The sequence below is a fragment of the Heliangelus exortis genome, chromosome 25 (genome assembly GCF_036169615.1).
Source record: "Heliangelus exortis chromosome 25, bHelExo1.hap1, whole genome shotgun sequence".
Classification (NCBI taxonomy): Eukaryota; Metazoa; Chordata; class Aves; order Apodiformes; family Trochilidae; genus Heliangelus; species Heliangelus exortis.
Genome location: NC_092446.1, coordinates 1,541,943 through 1,559,960, shown reverse-complemented (window position 1 = coordinate 1,559,960; position 18,018 = coordinate 1,541,943). Strand labels below are relative to the sequence as shown.

Sequence of the window (18,018 nt, the reverse complement as noted above, 5' to 3'; positions counted from 1 at the left end):
TTAATAAACCATCAGCAAACTTTATCACTTTTCACTCACTGCTGATCTTGGACCCTATTTCAAAAGGTGCTGCAAAGGTCAGAGGATGGAGGTGCTGTCACCAGCCTGAGGTGCCACCTCCAGCTTCCCTCCTGACAGCCACTGGAGTGGATGTGGCACTCCAAGGAACAAGGTGCTGCTGTCCAAGTGCTTGTTTTCCAGGTTCCTGGGGACAGCTTGGCCACTCTCAGGCACACACACACGTTTAAGGCAAGCACTGGGCAAACCCAGGGCTGTCCAGACCAGAACGAGGGACTTGCAGCCTCTGTTTGCTTTTGATTAAGAAAAGTAGAGTTTTGATTAAGAAAAGTAGAGTTGACACTTTCCCTTTCCAGACCTTCCAAACCACTCGTGTGGTCCCCAGCAAACACTCGTGTTGTTCTCCTCACCCTCTCTGTTTAGTTTTGGTTTTTTGGGTGTTTTTGGTTTTGATTTTGTTTCTTTTTTTTTTTTTTTGGTGGTGGTTTGGGGTTTTTTGGGGTTTTTTTTTTTAGTATAATGGAGCTAAATATGAAAGCTGCCAAAGGAAGAATTATTGAGGTTTAAGTGAATCTGTAAGATAGCTTTAAAGGGAGCTCTTGACTGGAGCCTTTATCTCATTGACTCACTGGAATGGCTCTTTTTTATCATACTATTTATGGCAACAGCCTTAACAGAGATAAATAGGTCTGCAGACAATAACACACTTGTAGAGAGCAGCACATGGAAGGCTTGCAGGTTGCAAACCCCCTGGCTGAAGGGACTCTTTACAAGCTCCTTGAGGCCTCTGCTTGCTCCTAAAGAGCAAGATTTGCAGAGGAGGAGCAGAGGCTCCTTCTCTGACCTGGAGAAGATGAATTTGCAAAGCCCTGGCTGGAGGAGGTGGCAAAGGGCAAGGACAGGGACTCAGCCCAGTTCTGCAGCACCTTTCCCTTCCTCCTGTTTTTTAGCACCTTCTCAAGTCTTCTCTCTGCCCAGGACTCCTCCAAGCCCAATTCTGAGCAGCTGGGCCATCTGGCAGGAGGGATGTGGAAGAATCAGAGGGGTGAGATGATAAATTAAATCACAAACATCCTGGCGCTTGGGGCCTCCAGACAAAGATGACAGAGGCTTCAGGAACAGCAAGATAAACTGAAGATAAAAGCTAAAAAATGATCATTGCTCCAAGCAGGCTGGGGAAGTGCTTGAAGGGAAGGTTGAGAAATACCATCAGGGAAGAAACCTGTGCTGGGAACAGGTTAATGCAGAAATGTCATGGCCAAAAGGGCAGAGGAAATGACGCCTTTCTTTCCTCTTGACACTGAGGGTTTTCCCTCTGCAAAATGAAGATAACAACCTTTACCTGCTTCCCAGGTGGTTTGATGAAGATTGGGTTCATTAGCATGAGGAAAGCACCCAGGGATCCTTGCAGAGGAGCTTCTGCAGCAACACCAAAGCCCCCCCAGGTACCAGCTCCTGCCATCCCCTCCTGTGGCACAGCTCAGCAGCACCAGGACCACTGTCCCAGGGGAGCTCTTGTACCCCTACAGCTGGTTCCTGGGAGCACCTACAGCCCTGCAGCATGTTCCCTTTCCTTGCTTTTTCATCCCCTTGTCATCAAAAGGCTGTGGAGGCTTCTGTCCCAACTGCTGGAAAGGTCCACAAGGATGGCTGCCCCGAGGGAAGTGGTAAAGGGATGGAAATAAATCATCAGGGATGGAAAGAATTTTCTTCTGACAAAGCTGCTGTGACAGTAAAGACTTTGGGTCACAACTGCCCATATGGTGGCTTAGCCATAGGGCTGGAGAGGCTCTTCTGAAAGGAGAAAAGCTAAAAAAGAGAAAAGATGCCAGGGATGCCCATGCCCTTTGCTGCCTTGCTGCTGGCAGGGGCTGCTCTGCTCCCGCCTGCCTGGAGCCTGCGGGATGCTCCGGACCTGCACTGGTTCTCTTCCATCTCCCCAAATCTGGCAACAACTCTGCCAACCAACCCAGCAAAGAGCCAGGCTGCACCTCAAGGCTCCCAGGTCCAGATCTGGGCCGGATTTGTGGAGGAGTCACCATCCCCTGCATCCCCCTCTCCCCAGCACCTGCTGCTCAGGCACGGGGCCAAGCTCTGCTGCGGGGCCCTGAACTCTGCCCCCCTCCCACTCTGCTCACAGGGATGCTCTGCAGGCTGGCACGGAGCCAGAGGGATTTCTATTCCTCTCCTCCAGCCTTTCCCCTCCTCCCCCGAGCTGCCTGTGCCTGGTGTCCCCCCTTCCGCCCTAGGAAGCAATGGTTGCTGTGGCAGGGGAGGGAGAGGAAGGACACAAAACACCTCCTGAATGCAAAGAGCATTTCCTGGAGCTCCCCTTTAAAAAAAAACAAAACCAAAACACCCTGGAGCCCTTTGTGCCTGTTGGTCTATGTGAGGGGTGGCAGTTCCCAGCCCCTGACCCTGCACCCTACATTCCCAGCTCTCCTCCTGACACATGGAACAAGGCTCCAGTGCTGAGCCTCTGTGAAAGCAAAAGTCCTCCTCACATCACCAAATCTAGTGTTGCCTTTAAAAATTGCTTGTTAATTGGGTGGGACTTGTGGCTTGGGAAAGCAGGAGTGTGCAAAAAAAAAAAAAATAAAAGAGGTTTCTATTCCTAGTGTTTTAAATTCTGCTTTCCTGTCGTGTCCATGGCACCTCCTCTGCTCTGGGTGACCCACGGCTCCCAGAGTGGGAATTTGTTTTCCTTTACCTCTTGACTCGGGGACTGTCAGTGGCATTCACACTGCATTGCAGGGAAGAGCCAGAGAAGATGGATTTAAGGAACTTCAACCCAATTTGCTGTTGCAAAGACTGCACTGGGGAGCTCTGGGTGGCTGGGAAAGGTGCTTTTGATCATCCCCACCAGCAGCTCCAAGGACACGGCCAAGCTGGACTTACATGTGGTGGAGGGTGCACCAGCCACAGTGGGGATCCCCCGAGCTCAGGCACTCCCCACAGGTCGTGTACTGCTCACAGGACTCCACGGGCACCCGGGACACCTGGAAAGGAAGCAGAGACACAGGCTCAGAGCTCCCGTGGCACCCATCGAGAGAACCAAGAGCGGGGTTTGCTTCGCCAGGGATCCCCATCCTCACCTCCCGCCCCGCTGGTCCATCCCTCAGTGTATTTTCATTTCCTTTATGGAATGCTTTAAATAATTAATCCCTCCCCCCCCAGCACAGCCACCCCACGGGCCCCAGGAGCAGTGCCTGCAACCGGCTGAAAATTCAAACCACTGCAGAGCATCCCTCAGCCCCAGCAGCTGGGAGGGGGTGAAAGGAGCAGTGTGTGCCCAGACAACGGCCACTGTCACTCCAAGTGCTGTTGACACAGTGAGGACCCAGTTCCTCTCTAAACACCACACCAATAGTGCTGCTATTCTTCTTGTTTCCTCAACCCTCCTCGACAGCTTTTCCTGAAAACAACACAAAAAAAAAAAAAAAAAAAAAAAAATTGCGTGGGGGCGACGGGGGACGGGCAGGGGGCTGGGCTTGGGGAACACTGAGAGCAAAGCAGCCCTGGAGCTGGGGCTGAGGGGGCAGAGCCAGGGATGCTGGGCAAGTGGGTACCTTCTGGTGGCTGGGGAGAGCTGTAGAGGAGTTTTTCAAAGCGAATGAGCAGCCTGTGGAGCTCTCAGCAGCCCCTGGGGGGGTCACCAGCCACTGCAGGATACAGGGATGGAGGTCACCAGCTTTCCTCCAAAGTCTGCCTTTGGATGGTGGGATGGTTTGTGCCCACCCTGGAGATCAGGACAGCCCCGAAATCACCAGGCACTGCTGATCCCCCTCCTCTTTCCCACAGTGTGAGGCATGGCAGGACCCATCCCTGTGATTTATATGCAGCTCAGGGCTCGTCTCATGTTTGTGAGGAGCTGGATGCTCTCGTGGTGCTCTATAAATAACAGAGGATTTGAATTTTGTGAATAACAGTTTGTTACAGATGATTTTATGTTAGGCATTCGGGTTCTCTGTCTTCTCAGGAATCACACCAGCACAATGACCCCCCTGGGCTATAGGAATGGGTCCTGCTTGGCCTCAAAGGAGGTGTGGGGTGAGCCCAGCCCTGCCCACACACCTCCCAGTAAAGGGGGACCCAGGCTTCCCAGGATCAATCCTGAGCTGCACAGCACTGGTGCTGTGGGCCCATGGTTTTCCAAGGGAAGAGAGCAGGAAAACATCGGGGAAAAGTCACGAGTGACCCCAAACCATGGGCAGCACTGGGTCCCACCTGCCCAGCCCCACAGACTCACAGCATCCCCATCCCTGTGCAGAACCATCCTGGCTCCCATCTGTCACAGCCTGGTGTATTTGCTCTCACTTCCTCATCAGCTCCTGGGGATGCTGGTTTGTTTGGAAAGGGCTTTGGTTTTCAGTATTTAGGTTTTTAATGCAAATACTTCTCTTTGCTTCCACCAGAGAAGATAGGTCAGAGGAATGCTCCTGGCACTCGGGAGCAAACATCTGAGAAAGTCTATCACCAACTCAGGAGTGTATTCCTCACCCCAGACTAAGCCTCAAGAAAGCTGTTGCCTGAACTGACAAACTTAATCTGCAGAGCAGAAGGTCCTGAAGTACCCAGAGAGCAGAGCCCCAACTCCAGCCCCAGCTGGGAGCCCCAGCAGCACCTTTGGAAAGCAGATGCTGATTCGGGATGCCTCGAGATTTCTGCTCTGAGCTCCCAGAAACATGAAGCAAGGGCTCCTGAGCCAGGTGGGAATTCTCCACAAGCAGCTTCAAATCCTTCACCTCCTCCCCTGGGGGATGGAGCACTGCTCCCTGCAGAGATCTCCCAGGCAGTGGGGTGACAGATCCCAAAAGGAGCATCAGCCCAAAGGGCAACAGCCAAGACACAACCACTCCCGGGGAATGTCCTTGCTCCTGAGGCAGAGCTCTCTTTCCCCAAGCCTGATTGTTATCTCTCTTCCTTCTACCCCTGCCAAAACAAACCTGCTCCTCCAAAATTAATTGATAAAGTCTCATTATTCTTTCCTTGACTGCCTGACCCACGACATCAGCAAAAAAAGATTTAAAAAAAAAGAAAAAAAAATCAACAGACTCTCCAAAACACACAAATTAAAACTTTGCCAGCCCCCGGAGAAAGTAAGTGCAAGAATCCAGCTCCAAATAAATACATAAAATAAACAAAGCAAGCAAAGTTTCTGTACTTCTGCCTGCCACCAGCACAGTCTGCTGACCTCCCTGGCTGGAGCAGCCCCCAGCACATCCCCCCCAGCACGCTGCCTGCAGACCCCCCCTGCCAGAGCTCAGACACAAAAATCTATTATTAATGACTTTGGGGAGTGTGGTAGAGATGCCAGCCAGTTCAATGTAATTAAAGCTATCTATCACTCAGTGAGCAGGAGCCCAAAGTTGATGAACTTTCCAACGAGATTTTATTTGTCCCTTCATTCATGGAGAAACTCCCCTTGGTGCTGCTGCAGGAGATGTGAAAAAGTGTGGGAAGGAGCCAGGGGGACTCATCAGTTCCAGCTGTTAATGTGTCAGGGGGGCAGAGCTGGGGATAATCAAGTCAAACTTTCTCAGAGGTTTGTAAAACTCCTCTTCCAGACTCCTCTTCCCACTGCTTCTTCTCCCTGCATCTCCAAGCAGAACTCCTCAGATCCAGAGCCCTCCTCTGACACTGTTCCTGCCTAGGGAAAAGCAGCCTGGAGAGCTGCTGGGCACCTCTGGCTTTGCTGAGCCAGACCTGGGGGTTCCATCTGCCCCAGGAAAAGTCCTACCTAGGAATGACTTCTTGGTTTGGTGGAGATGTGGGGGCCTGGGCTGCAGCCAGGACATGGGGGAGAAGGTAAAGGGGGAATGTTGAAACTGAAAAGCATTGAGGAGCATCCTCTGGTGGAGCTGAGCCCCCAGGGACAGGATGCCTGCTCCCAGAGCCCTGGGTGCTGTGACGGATGGGGCAGCACCAGGCAAGGGATGCTGAGGGGCTCTGGCAGGTAGAGCAGCACCCAACACTCCTCCTGCAGCACCCAACACTCCTCTCCCACACCGCTCAGCAGAGGAAGGATTATCAGAGCTCCAGAAGGGCTGTCAGAACCCAATCAACGCCCGGAACTTTTGGCAGAGAAGCAGCGAGTGGGAGAGGACAGAGAGACAATGTTTCCATGACTACAAAGGGATTATTTAATTACAGTGCTGCAGATGCATGCAGAGACAGTCCCTTAAACTCTGATCCAAGCAACCTTTGCAGGAGTTTGGCTTCACTGCCATAAGAACCTCATTAGCATCTTAGGAGGAGAAGCTGTGCCTGGACACAGGAAAGCTTCCTCAGGGAACGATCCCACCTCCTCCGAGCTGAGCTGATTCCTTGGCTCCCAACTGCCCTCCAGGTACAGCTCCAGCCTCCCAGGCAGGTGGTGGAAGTCACAGCAGATCCCTCTGGGAAGTGAAAAAGATTGAAAAAGCAGCAAAGGCCCCAAAGTAAGGCTCGATCAGGCTGCAAACCCATCCTCAAGCCAGAGTTTCCTCCATCCAACTCAGCAGCAGCAGCCAGCAGGCCTGGGGCTTGGAGCAGACTTGTGTTCTGCCACATCCTCCCCCTGCAGACAAATGTTTTCCTGTGGTTTACCAGGACTGGAGTTAATCACTGCATCAGCATCAAACATCTGAGCGAGATCTGTTGGAATAACAAAGTGCCAGGCTTGAGATCCCAGCCCTACTCCCAGGAGCACCAGAGAGTCACATCCACCTGGAGCAGGAGAAATGGGTTTCCATCTCAAACAGGGATCAAAATGCTGGTTCTGTTCAATCTGGCAGCTCCCACCCAGGTGTCCCAGCCCCTCACCCTCCTGGGGGTCCCAGGGGGACATCACCACACAGCCTTGGGGTGACCAGACAAGAAAAGGGGGGGATGTGATCCATGTTTACACATCCTGATAATGAGTGAGATGCTCAAGATCCCCACCACAAACCCCAGGTTATGCTGCAATACATCCATGCATTTCCCCCCTGGAAAACCCCCGTGCCTCCAGGGAGCTGCAAGTTCTTGACTGGTAAAAAGAGTTCAAGGGAATTTTGTGGGAATCAGGCTCTTTCTGGGCAGGAAATCCTCTGCAGCAACACCAGGGTGTCCCAACATTACCCTGCCCATGGATTGCTCTGGATTTTAGGATGAGGGGATGCTGTGCCTGGAGCAGCTGTGTGATACATCCCAGTGTCCCTCCTGGGGGACATCCCTGCTGCCACCAGAAGTGGCTTCTGGAAACACTGGCACCTTCTTCTGATGGACAGAGCCCACCCTGCCACAGCCACCCAGCCCAGGAGCAGTGTCCTTGGCAGCAGAGATCAGCCCAAGCCTCAGGGGAACTAATTAATAAGGATAAAAGGGGAGCAGCTTTCCAAACTTTCTGGGCTCAGGTGGGGATCAGTCCAGCACAGGAAACTTTCATCTCGCCTCAGCTCCCAGCCACTCACATGCCTTGTGCTGCCATGTAACTCTTAGCACATGCCCTGCAGCCATTTAAATGTTTCAGCAGAAACTCATAAAATTAATTTAGGTGAATAATTATAAAGTGTGTACTTCTACCTTTCTCTGCTTAGCGAGGAAGCAGCAAAAAAAAAAAAAAAAAAAAAAAAAAAATTCCGAATAATTTTTGAGTTATAACGGATGTAATTAGGTGTTCAACACACACTTACAATTGGGCTGGGCATATTAAAATTACTGTTTTAGTCAGAACACTGCCAGAGAGTCACTACCAGCACAATGCTTCCATTCCTGGGACTCTAATCAGCCTTGGAGGGCTCACAGCACGGGGACCCCTGGCTCCACTGCCCACGGGTGATGCCCAGCAGCACCCTGGGGACCCCACCAAGGCCACCTGAGCCCTTCCAAGCCCCAGGACATGGGGATTCAGCCAGGAGGAGAACCCAGGACAGGGGATGGAAATAGCTGGACTTGGGGATACCTTGAAGGGAATGCTAAAACCCTTCTGGAAACACTTCCAGCATTTAGAGAAACACCAGCCCTGCTCCAAGCAGCTTCTTACCCTGTTTGGAAATGCTGGAGGCTTCAAAGGAGGTGTCAATGAGCTGGTTGTGTCAGAGCAGGGAGCTCCATGCTCTGCAACACAGCCGTCCAGATCTGCTAGGCAAGACCTGACTCTCAGAGGTGCAGCACAGACAGCTCAGTGCCTGCTGCTTCCCATCTGCTTTCCCTCTTTCCCCATAAAAACCACCGGGCAGAGCCCCTGCCCCCCAAGCTGCCAGCCTGGAACTCAGGAATTCAGTTCAACTGGTAAAAAGGGATTGTGGCAGGCTGAGATAAAACGGAGGAGTTTAAGATGACAAACAGACTCCTAAATGGGATTAGAGGCTTAATGAAAACTGTAATGAATGAATGAGGCAACCAAATATTACCCATTAATATTAGACAGATAGATTAGATCCCTAGGCACTGCATTTAAAACCGACATGAAATTACTTCAATTACTCTGCACTGATAAATAACAAGGCCGTATTTACTGTTAAAAAGCATTTCCTCCACCCTCCCCTTTGCTCACTTTGGCTTCTGCTTCCCCAGAGGGAGTACAGAGTGCTGAGAGGCTGAGAAAAACCCCATACCATGAAAAAACCCACATCAGGCTGGGGGCTTCCCCCACTCCCCTGCCCAGGGAGCAAACAGCACCCACTGAACCCCACTGCAGGCACCTCCTGCTCAGGATGAGGCCCCTGGGTCTCAGTTCCTGCACCAGCCAAGCAATCACTGCTCCTGCACTCCCAACCTGATGCTCACAGCATCCCCCCCCTCACAAACCCACTCTGCCTTCACCTGCTGGTGGATCCAGCAGCTCAGCATCCTCCTTCCCACACAGGGGAAGTGAGATGAACCTGATCAGAGGCCTCTTCTAATAAAGAGATCAAAGGTGGCTAATTCCTGGGTCCTTGGTGGCACTTCCCTGCCAGTGATGAAAAGCACTTTGGTAAAGTTCATGTCAACCTGAGTCCTTGTCCTTGCCCCTCAGCCTCCAGCCCAACCATCTGTTCTCTGCTTCAGGGCAGCCCTGGAGAAGAAGTTGCTGCTGGAAAGCTGCAAACCATCCTTCCCAGCTCTGCCACCTTGGCTTGCAAACCTTTCTGCCTGGCTGAAGTCTTCTCTAGGTGAGCAGGGACACTCCTGCTGAGAGGGGAGCATGACTGGAAGCTTCCCAAATCGCTGATGCTTTGCTGCTATGGGATCTTAAACATCTTTGAATAAAAACAAAAAAAAACAAACCAAAACCACCCCATTCAGCCTCAGAACATTATCAGTAAGCCAGAAAAACACAACAAGATCTCATTTCAGAGCTAGGGGAGGAGCAGCCTGTGTAAGGAGCACAGAGCAGCAGAGACATCACCTGATGGGAGAGGAGTGGAATAACATCCCTGCTTTCCCTTGGCCAGGATGCTGATCCCTTGGGAAAGGCTGCCCAGAGACAGAGGGAGCTCCTGGCTGCTCCAGCTGAGCCTGGAGGGTTTGCTCAGGGTGGGGATGGGGTCTGTGTACCTCACAGATAGAAATTAACTTTCCAGCAAGGCAACAAAACCCAGCTTTGTGCTTTCCCATCCCAAAACAAGGAGTTAAGCAACGAGGAAGGAATGCACAGAGCTCTTCCCACAGCTCGGGAGATGGATGACCTTTCCAGTACTATACCTGTATAAATCTTATTTAATGAAATAATTAAAAAAAAAAAAAAAAGAAGAATAAATGAAAGCTAAATCATTCCCTGCAGCAGATTTACATTGAAAACAAAGTCTGTGCAGACAGAGGTTGGTTTACACAACAGGCATTTAACATTCCTTTGCTAACTACTGGGGTGACTCCTGCCCAGCTCACCACAAGATGACTGAGAGGAGCCCTCAAAGCCAACACCAACTTGCCAGGACAGAGGGAAAAGCAACAGCACCAGGCTGGGCTTGACTTGAAGCACACAATTAGGGGTTTCAGTGGGTCAGCAGTCACAACATGGTGGTTTGCACCCAACAACCCCATCCTTTGGGACACGACTTTATTTTCAGCACTTTAACCCCCCCCTTCCCCTCCCCTGTGGCTTGGGAGAGCCCCTGGGAAAGAGGGAAAACTAACCCAGGGCCTCCCATTATCTCAAATAAAAGCTGGAAGAGGTTTCTGTAGCCACAGAAGGTTGGGCCCAGGGTTTAGCTTTCATCTTTACCTGCTTTCCCTTGGGCTGCTGGTTTGCCACACGGGAGAGGGGGAAGGAAAGAGCAGCTCTGGGGCTACGGCACCGCTTTGAGGAGAGGCAGAGGTGAGACAAGCTCAGAGCTGATGCATAAAACTTCAGAACTGCTGCATTAATGCTCCCAGTGCTGCACTGCTAAGTCACTTGTCCCTAGAAGCCACATCAGCCCCTGCTGTAAACACCTCCTTTGACATCAGCTTCTCACTGTCCGGATCCAGCACTCAGACTGGTGGCATTTTGGGCAAATAATGCCATGAAACGATTTCTGCTCCATCGGAGCCTGAGGAACTTCTGCATATATTTCCATAAATATCCCTGGTGTCAGTGCAGCAACAGATCCAACAGACTGCGAGGGGGATCCTGCAGACTGCTGACAAGCCTACCTATAGACCCACCACAGGAAAAGCTGTGGGGATGGAAGAACTTGGACTGAAACCACAAAATAAATCAGCTCGCATGAAAATCAGCAGCCCCCGGTTTCCCAGCGAGGCTGGAAACAAGGGAAGGTTCTCCCAGCTATCAAAACATACAACTTGTCACCCCAGGAGCCTGAAAATAGATGGCACTGAACAGACTTGCAGAGCAGTTCATTAAGGCCAAAAGTCTTTGAGGATCCACCAGGAAAAGGTCTGGTGGGGCCATGACCTGATTTCTGTCTCTTGCCCCTGGCTGGGTATAGGGAACCACCATGGTGCTTCCTCCTCCTGTATGAAAGAAAGGCCTTGGAAAGGCTTCCAACACTTCCAGACAAAACCTAGTCCCTAGCATTATGATTTTCAGTTGCAGAGGAGGTGAATCCCCCATTGTGTGGGGGGCAGCAGAGGGGGAAGGGGCTCAGCCCTCCCCTCAGCTGCCTTCTTGCTGGGAGCCTGTGCTGGAACAGCTGCTCCAAGGACATTTCTCTGCAGGGTAGCTGGCAAGGGACAGGGTTAATAGGCCCACTCCATGCATGACCTCCCTTCCCTCTCTCTGAGAGCTTCCAATTTCCAAGCTAAAGAAATGGGGGGAGCCAGGAGCATCAGACAGAGCCCAGACCCGATGGCAGCACTGGGAAGGCAGCTTTGCCCATCCCAACCACACCTGGAGCAAGCTCATCAAGGCCAAAGCCACCCTGGGAAAAAAGAGGAGCATCAGCAGGGTCCCCTCTTCCAAAAAGGAGAGCAGCAGCTTGGTGGGGGGGTTAAATAAATAATGGTGCTGAGGAACAGACTCTTGGGTAGCCGGCGGTGGAGGGAGCAGAGGGATGACTCTATCACTGCTGCACCAGCAGCCTGACAATTGGCAAATGAACCTCTGCAGTTCTGTGTTTCCCCTCTTTATTCTTTTCTCGTAAAACTGGCAGGAACAGAGGTAGGAAAGAGATGCTGGTGGCAGCTGTGTTCAGTATGAAAAATGAGCAGCACATGGACGGGAGGCAGCTGGAGCCCAGGGCTGCTGCAGAGCAGGGACCCCAACTCTGCTCCTCTCCCACCCTGGAGGTTTCCCTCTTGTCTGGGGGCCCCGTGTTTAACCCTTCCCTGGCTCCGTGATGGAGCAAATCAGCCAAACCCCCTGGGACCTGAGGCCACACCTGACAAACCCCAACACCCGGTGCCCTGAACCACACCACATTCCTCACGTTCCTGGCGTGCCCAGGGGCTGGAGCAGAAGTCGTAGCCCTGCTGGAATGGGCAACACATGGATGCATGAAATAACAGACCCCAGCTGCTCCCAGCAGCAGATGAAACATTATCCCCAGTTTATAGCTGAGGGCCCAGTGCTGGCAGAGCTGTGTGATGGGGGCAGCAGGAAGGCTGCAGCCTGGCTGGAGCAGCACCAGGATGCTTCCATGAACCTCTGCTGAAGGTCTCTTTTCTAAGGACATGCAGAAAAGGCCTGCAGTAACTTGCCCAAAAATTCTCAGGGCACCCTGTTTCAGGACCAGTGTCTCAATGCCACCCCTCTCCTCCCTTCCATGGAGGCAGAGCTGGAGTTTCCCTCTGCCAGGCAGCATCTCCCCACCCGTCCTCAGAGCATCCCCCTCGAGTGCCTGGCCACTTGCCACCCGTGGCATGCACGGGGACATGGAGGCCACATTCTGTTTACCCTCCCTGCTCAAGAGCGAGCCCAGGGCTGGGTTGGGGGCTGTGTCTGTGTCTGCCTGAGTGGGGGGCTGTGTCTCCCCCCCCCTTTGAACGGGTCCCCACGTGGCCAAGCGGCCGCGGCACCGCAGGGTGGGCAGCCCCGCATCTGCCCGCTCCCCACAGCCTCCCAGGCTGTGCTCCCCCACAATGCCACCTTTGTTCCCAGCTCTGGCACGTCCGAGGGTGTCAATGACACTGAAAAGCTTTGACTGGCCCTTTCTGTTTGTTTTCTTGGCACACGCCAGGATCATCTAAATAGCCCAACCTCGGCTCTGCCCCGCACCTCGTGTCTGCCTGGCATTATTATTCCACAGCAGCTTTGCCCAGAGAATGGGCTGAGCTGAAAAGGATGGCTCCCAGCTCCTACGATGCCTGCTGACCTCTGCCTGCTTTCCCAGGACAGCATCACACATCCCGGGATGGGGGAGCAGGAGCCTGGCTGGGAGGGCTGCAGGATTCATCCCTCTGACACCCACATTTCAGAGGATGTGACCTTGCCAAGGGAGAGGGAGCCCTGGGACAGTGCTGGGACAGATTCAGGACATCCCTCCCAGCCCCTGCTCAGCTCTCCTCTGCAGCCAGCCATGAAAAGTCTGCTGCAAAGCAGGCACACGAGCAACCCTCTGTTCCCCATTTTTTAAGCCATTTCAGGCTCCTTCAGGCTGTTTAAATACTGCAGAAATACAGGAGAAAAGTCACAGGCATGACCAGCTTGTGTAATTTTATAGAGCCTAGGAAATTCAAAGCACTCAAATGCCCTCAGTAGCTTCAAAGGTCAGAGGGTTGTACCATGACTGTTTTCAGAGCCTGGCCATGGTCATGCTCCTCATTTTCTCCAGGAGCATTGCTGCAGTCCCCATGGCTGGTCAGGAACTTTTGCTCTCCAGCTGCTTTTCTCTGTCCTTGCCAGTCAATTCTTTGCTACTCCACCACTTTCCCATTTGTACATCACTACATACAGCTGTCAAATCCATAATTTAGGAACCTAACCACCAGTGTGAGAAATGAACCCTCATCAGCACATCCCATACGCTTTAATTCTGAAAGAAAATGAGCTTCAAGTCCTTTTTCCCAAAGAAGAAAACCACTGTCCCACGGCAGCCGGAGCCCAGGCAGGCACCCTGGGGAAGGGTTGGTTACCAAAAAGAACAATTCAGAGCCAGCACAGCACAGCTTCAGCAGCCACATCAAACAGGGGGAAAGCAAAGAGCTGTGGAAACCCAGAGTTTGGTGGCTCCGAGCAGACTGCGTGGTGTTTGTGTGCTGGTACCCGAGCAGGACCAGGGTGGGCTGGAGTTTCAGACACTGTTTGCATTGAAAACTCAGGACAATGAATCCAACACCTGTGGATTACTGCTCTGATTTACTGACTGCTCTGATCTCTGATCTCCTAACACACTGATCTACAGCTCTGAGCAAAGCATTTTGGTTTTCCAGTAGGGAGGCACAAAGACAAGGAGGTGAGGGCACAGAGTGAGGGTTAGGTCAAGCCCATCTCCTGTCAATTCATCACCTGAGCAGGTTTCCAGTCCCTTAGAAGAGCCTCACCCAGCACTGGGCATGGCCTCTGGCTCCTGGAAATGCTTCTGTCCTGGCAGAGACCAAGCCTGGAGCACCAGCCCTGTGCAGGCTGCAGAGATGCACAACCTGGGAGCATCCTGCAGGGATCCTGCCCCTCCAGACACAGGGATCATCCATTAGCTCTTTCATCACCAGCTTTAAAGCTCTCCAAGACACTGCTCCAACAGCTGTGTCCTCCCCAAGCAGGAAGGACACTCAGGAGGAAGGAATAACTCCTCCTTTTGCAACAAGTTACAAGTAAAATTGTCACCATTCTACTGCATTTTCTGGTGCAGAGCACTCAGCTTCCTCCTGTAACAAGAAAGTGTCAGCAAGGACCTTAAAGTCCATCACCACCACTGACAGCTATTCCCACCCTTCCCAGCCATGGCAGCCCAGAAATCATGTGGAAGAGATTCCCTTGCTGCCAGGAGAGGTGAAACTCCAGCACAAAGCAGCTCCAGACAACTCAGATGAAAGCCCAGAGCTGCTCAGAGCAGCAAGACACAGGGATTTTTACTGACACCTATGATGGCTGTCAGTGAAATTTCTTCCAGCATCCTTGGAAGCCACAGGACAAATTTGCTGCTAGTTTAATACTTTAATACATTTCCCTATGTTTGTGCTAAGACTAAACTTGCCCTGCATATTTTACTCCCAAGGCTAGTAAGCAGTAGTGGAAATAATTTGCTGTTGGCTGCTCTGATGTTTCCATCTTTTGTGCAGATTGAAATGACAAAGACATCAGGCCCTCAAAGTCCTATTGAAGAATAATTGGAAATCCAAAGTGGCACTAAATGTTATTTTCTAAATAAAATGCGTTCAATTACAGAACATAAGCTGTAAAGCATGAAAAAAGATTAGTTAGAGCAGGGGAAAAAAAAAAAAAAGTATTTAAACCTTCAGAGACTTGGTCCCACACAGAAGATCCTCTCTGTTCTTTGGGACAGGCAAGAGATAAAGCAAATGCAAACCAACCTCAGTATCTCCAGCAGGACCTGGATGCTCCTGCACTGCTGGATTTTCACCTCAGCTGCTGTTCCCCTCCTCCAGGCCAGGCAGGCAACGGGGGATTTTGCTGGTTTGCTTTCCACCAGCACCTTTTTTGTTACACAAAAAAATTCCCCAGGATGTTTTCAAAGGCAGAAAGTCCCAGCCAAGCAAAGCTGAGCCCAGGGATGGGTGGCTCTGGCAGGCACAGCCTCAGCCCACACCAAAGAGAGGAAGAGGAGATGGTTTTCTGTCTGGTGGCCCTTCCCAGAGAAGGATTAAAGACCAGGTGAGGCTGCTTTGCACCCTAGTTTTTATTTTCTTTTTTTTTTTTTTTCAGAGCAGATAATTGTCACCTGAGATCACTCAGGTGCAGATGCAACAAATTTCTGAGCAGTGGCTCCACTCCACCAATAAATACACCCTGGCAATGGGGGAGAGGGGAGAGCAGCCCACACATAACCCAAGATGGATTTATTCCAGCCTTTGCTAGAAGGCTAAAGGCTGGGAAGCCAAATCCCTCTCTCCCAGGGTTTCATTAGCTGGGAATGGCTTTCTAATGAGATTTACACAACCTAGCCCGGAGCCTACACATTTTCTCTGCACCCAGAGACAATAACAACAGGGAGCTAAGGAGATGCCTTCTTTTTCTCCAGTCACCCATAATTCAAGCCTGCTACACAGCTGCCATCACTGTGATTACAGAGAGCACAAAAATAAAATAAAAACCTGCCCTTCCATAGCATTAAGTCTCCAATTTCAACTGACCCAAGCCGGGAAAATTTATAGTTATGGGGACCCCATTCAGTCCATTAGGAAAGGGGAGGAAATTGCCAGCTGGGATCTCAATGACATTTTCTCCCCTCTCTTCCCACTCTCTGGGGTGAGCAGCACCATTCCCATACCCCACAGGGTGGGATGCAGTTTTTCTGGCCTGGCACATCCTCTGCTGCAGGGAACCCCCACCCCGAGCCTCAGCCCAGACCCCCCAGTACCACACTGCTGCCCTACAGGGATCCTTCTGCAAGTTCCTCCAGCATCCTGCTTGGATGACAGGGACCAAGCTGGCACCCATACCACCAGCCCAGCCATAAACAATGAAAGCAAAGACCTAAAATGAAAAAAATCCAGGCTCTGAGTCACAGCTGGGGCTTGCACTCTCCTCTCCTCAGTCCCAGCAATGCTGTTTCTGGCACAATTTCTCCCATAACATTATTCTAGTGTGGTCAGCTCTTTTTAGATGCAAGGATTTTAAGCAAATTTTTTTTTTTTTTTTTTTTTTTTTTTGTGGGCAGGACTGTCAGCTCACTCACATAAAGGCCCAGCCACAAGAAGATATTTTTTAAACACCCTCTGATTCCTCCCCAGATAAAAAATTCTTATCATCATGTTCTTCTGCAGATATTAATAGCACCCAAAACACCATCAGTTGTCTGACTGTGAGTCACTTCTCAAGGGGATGGGAAGAAGCCTGCAACAACTGCGGCTTTTGGGGAGACAAGGAAAATATGATTTATGAATCACAGTGCTAAATATCATCCTTACCATGGCAGATGAGATGGGGGATGCTCCTGAGTGCCCAGTTCAGCTGGGACTGACCCTGGGCCTGACCCAGACAACCAGCAAGAGAAGCAGCTGGGCAGGCACCAAGGCTTTGCTAAGCTCTGCCTTAAAAATCAGTTTATTTTGGTGATGTTTGGTTTGATTTCTATCCCAGCAGTGCTCTGGACTCCACAGCTCTGACCAGAACCTTTAAGCAAGTCACTAATGAAGCATCCCTGCTGATTTCTGCACCCACCTCAGCTGCCAGGGGACCCTCAGTGCTCAGGTCTTCCTTCTGGGGCCCTGAACGACCCAAAATCATCTTATTTCTCCACTGCTGGCGTGGGATTCCGAGTGGGCCTTTTAATTCAATTATTTGAAAGCATCTCTGATGCCTTGACAACCTAATTTGGTCTCCTCCAGGTCTCTCCATCCCAGGTGTGGGAGAGCAGCAGGCACCATCCCAGCGCTCCCACCGCCCCGCGCTCCAGCTCTCTGAGCACTCCACTTAATTTCTGTTTGAAAGGAAACATGAATGCTAATTAAACAGCCAGAAGGGCACAGAGCAGATAAATATGCCTTGCGAGAGGAACCGGAGAGACGGCGGCTCTGAAGTGGAGCCAGGGAGGGGAGGAGGCAACGTGTCACTGCTTCTGGTGGCACAACTTCAGAATAGGGCTCATCCCTTAAAATCCTCCTGTAACCAACCAGACCTGGTGTTGTGTGAGTGTGCTGGGCTTCTTTTACTGCCTTAAGACCTTCCCCCTCCTCCAGGGCTGCCTTGCCTCTGCTCACACCCCTGCAAAGCAATATTTTGTTCCACCAGGAAGCTGGGTACAGCAGTATTTACATGCCAGCTTCCAACAGGCTCCCAAATGCCTCTGCCAACTCCTCTGCAACTGAGCAGCCCTCTGGGCTGCAATCAGCAGACTGGAAGAAGAATGATCAACTGAAGAATAATCTTTTCCTGCCAGCTCCTAGATTACACATGGAAAAAACCACCCAATACGTCCACTTTTTGCTCCAACAGGGAAAGGTGAGGAGTCCCTGTGGGAAGCCTGGATTGTACAGGTGCTCTCCTTGTCCTGCTCTTAGCAAACACAGCAAAAAAAGCTACTGGCTGAGCCACTGCTTGAGTGTTAAGCCCAAAATCATCTGTGCCCTGCTTTGTCTGCACAGCCAAGGAGCCTCTGAAGTCAGTGATGCTGTTCTGCATCTACTCCAGACAGAGAGAGCTGAAGGGACACAGGGACAGCAAGACAGAAACAGCCACATCCCTCTCAAGCTTTGGATTTGGCCATCAACACCAGCACTTTGGCCCTGCCTGAGTTCTGGAGGAAAAAAGTTTGCAGTAGGAGAAGAAGAAGAAAAAAAAACAAAACAAAAAACCAACCCCAAATCTATAAATATTCACAGGTGTAGCTCAGCAGCAACAATGCAGATGAAATCCCATTTCAGACCTGAGGGCTGCCAGGATGGATCAGCCCAGTGCTCAGTCAAGCCTGGAAACGCCGCTGGCTACGGCCACCTCCAGCTGCCACACCAGCCTGGGGACACTGTCCCCAAGCTCTGGAGGACCTGGCCAGCTGC

General features: G+C 51.4%; 1 protein-coding gene across 3 annotated transcripts in view; it reads right to left on the bottom strand.

The window, feature by feature from the left end:
- Positions 1–18,018, bottom strand: part of PLXNA2 (plexin A2) — a 138,652-nt gene that overhangs the window by 50,940 nt on the left and 69,694 nt on the right. For all 3 annotated transcript variants that reach the window (XM_071768184.1, XM_071768181.1, XM_071768182.1), the window contains exon 5: positions 2,917–3,017. In XM_071768184.1, coding sequence (XP_071624285.1) covers positions 2,917–3,017 — 101 coding nt within the window. The remainder of the gene's footprint in view (positions 1–2,916; positions 3,018–18,018) is intronic.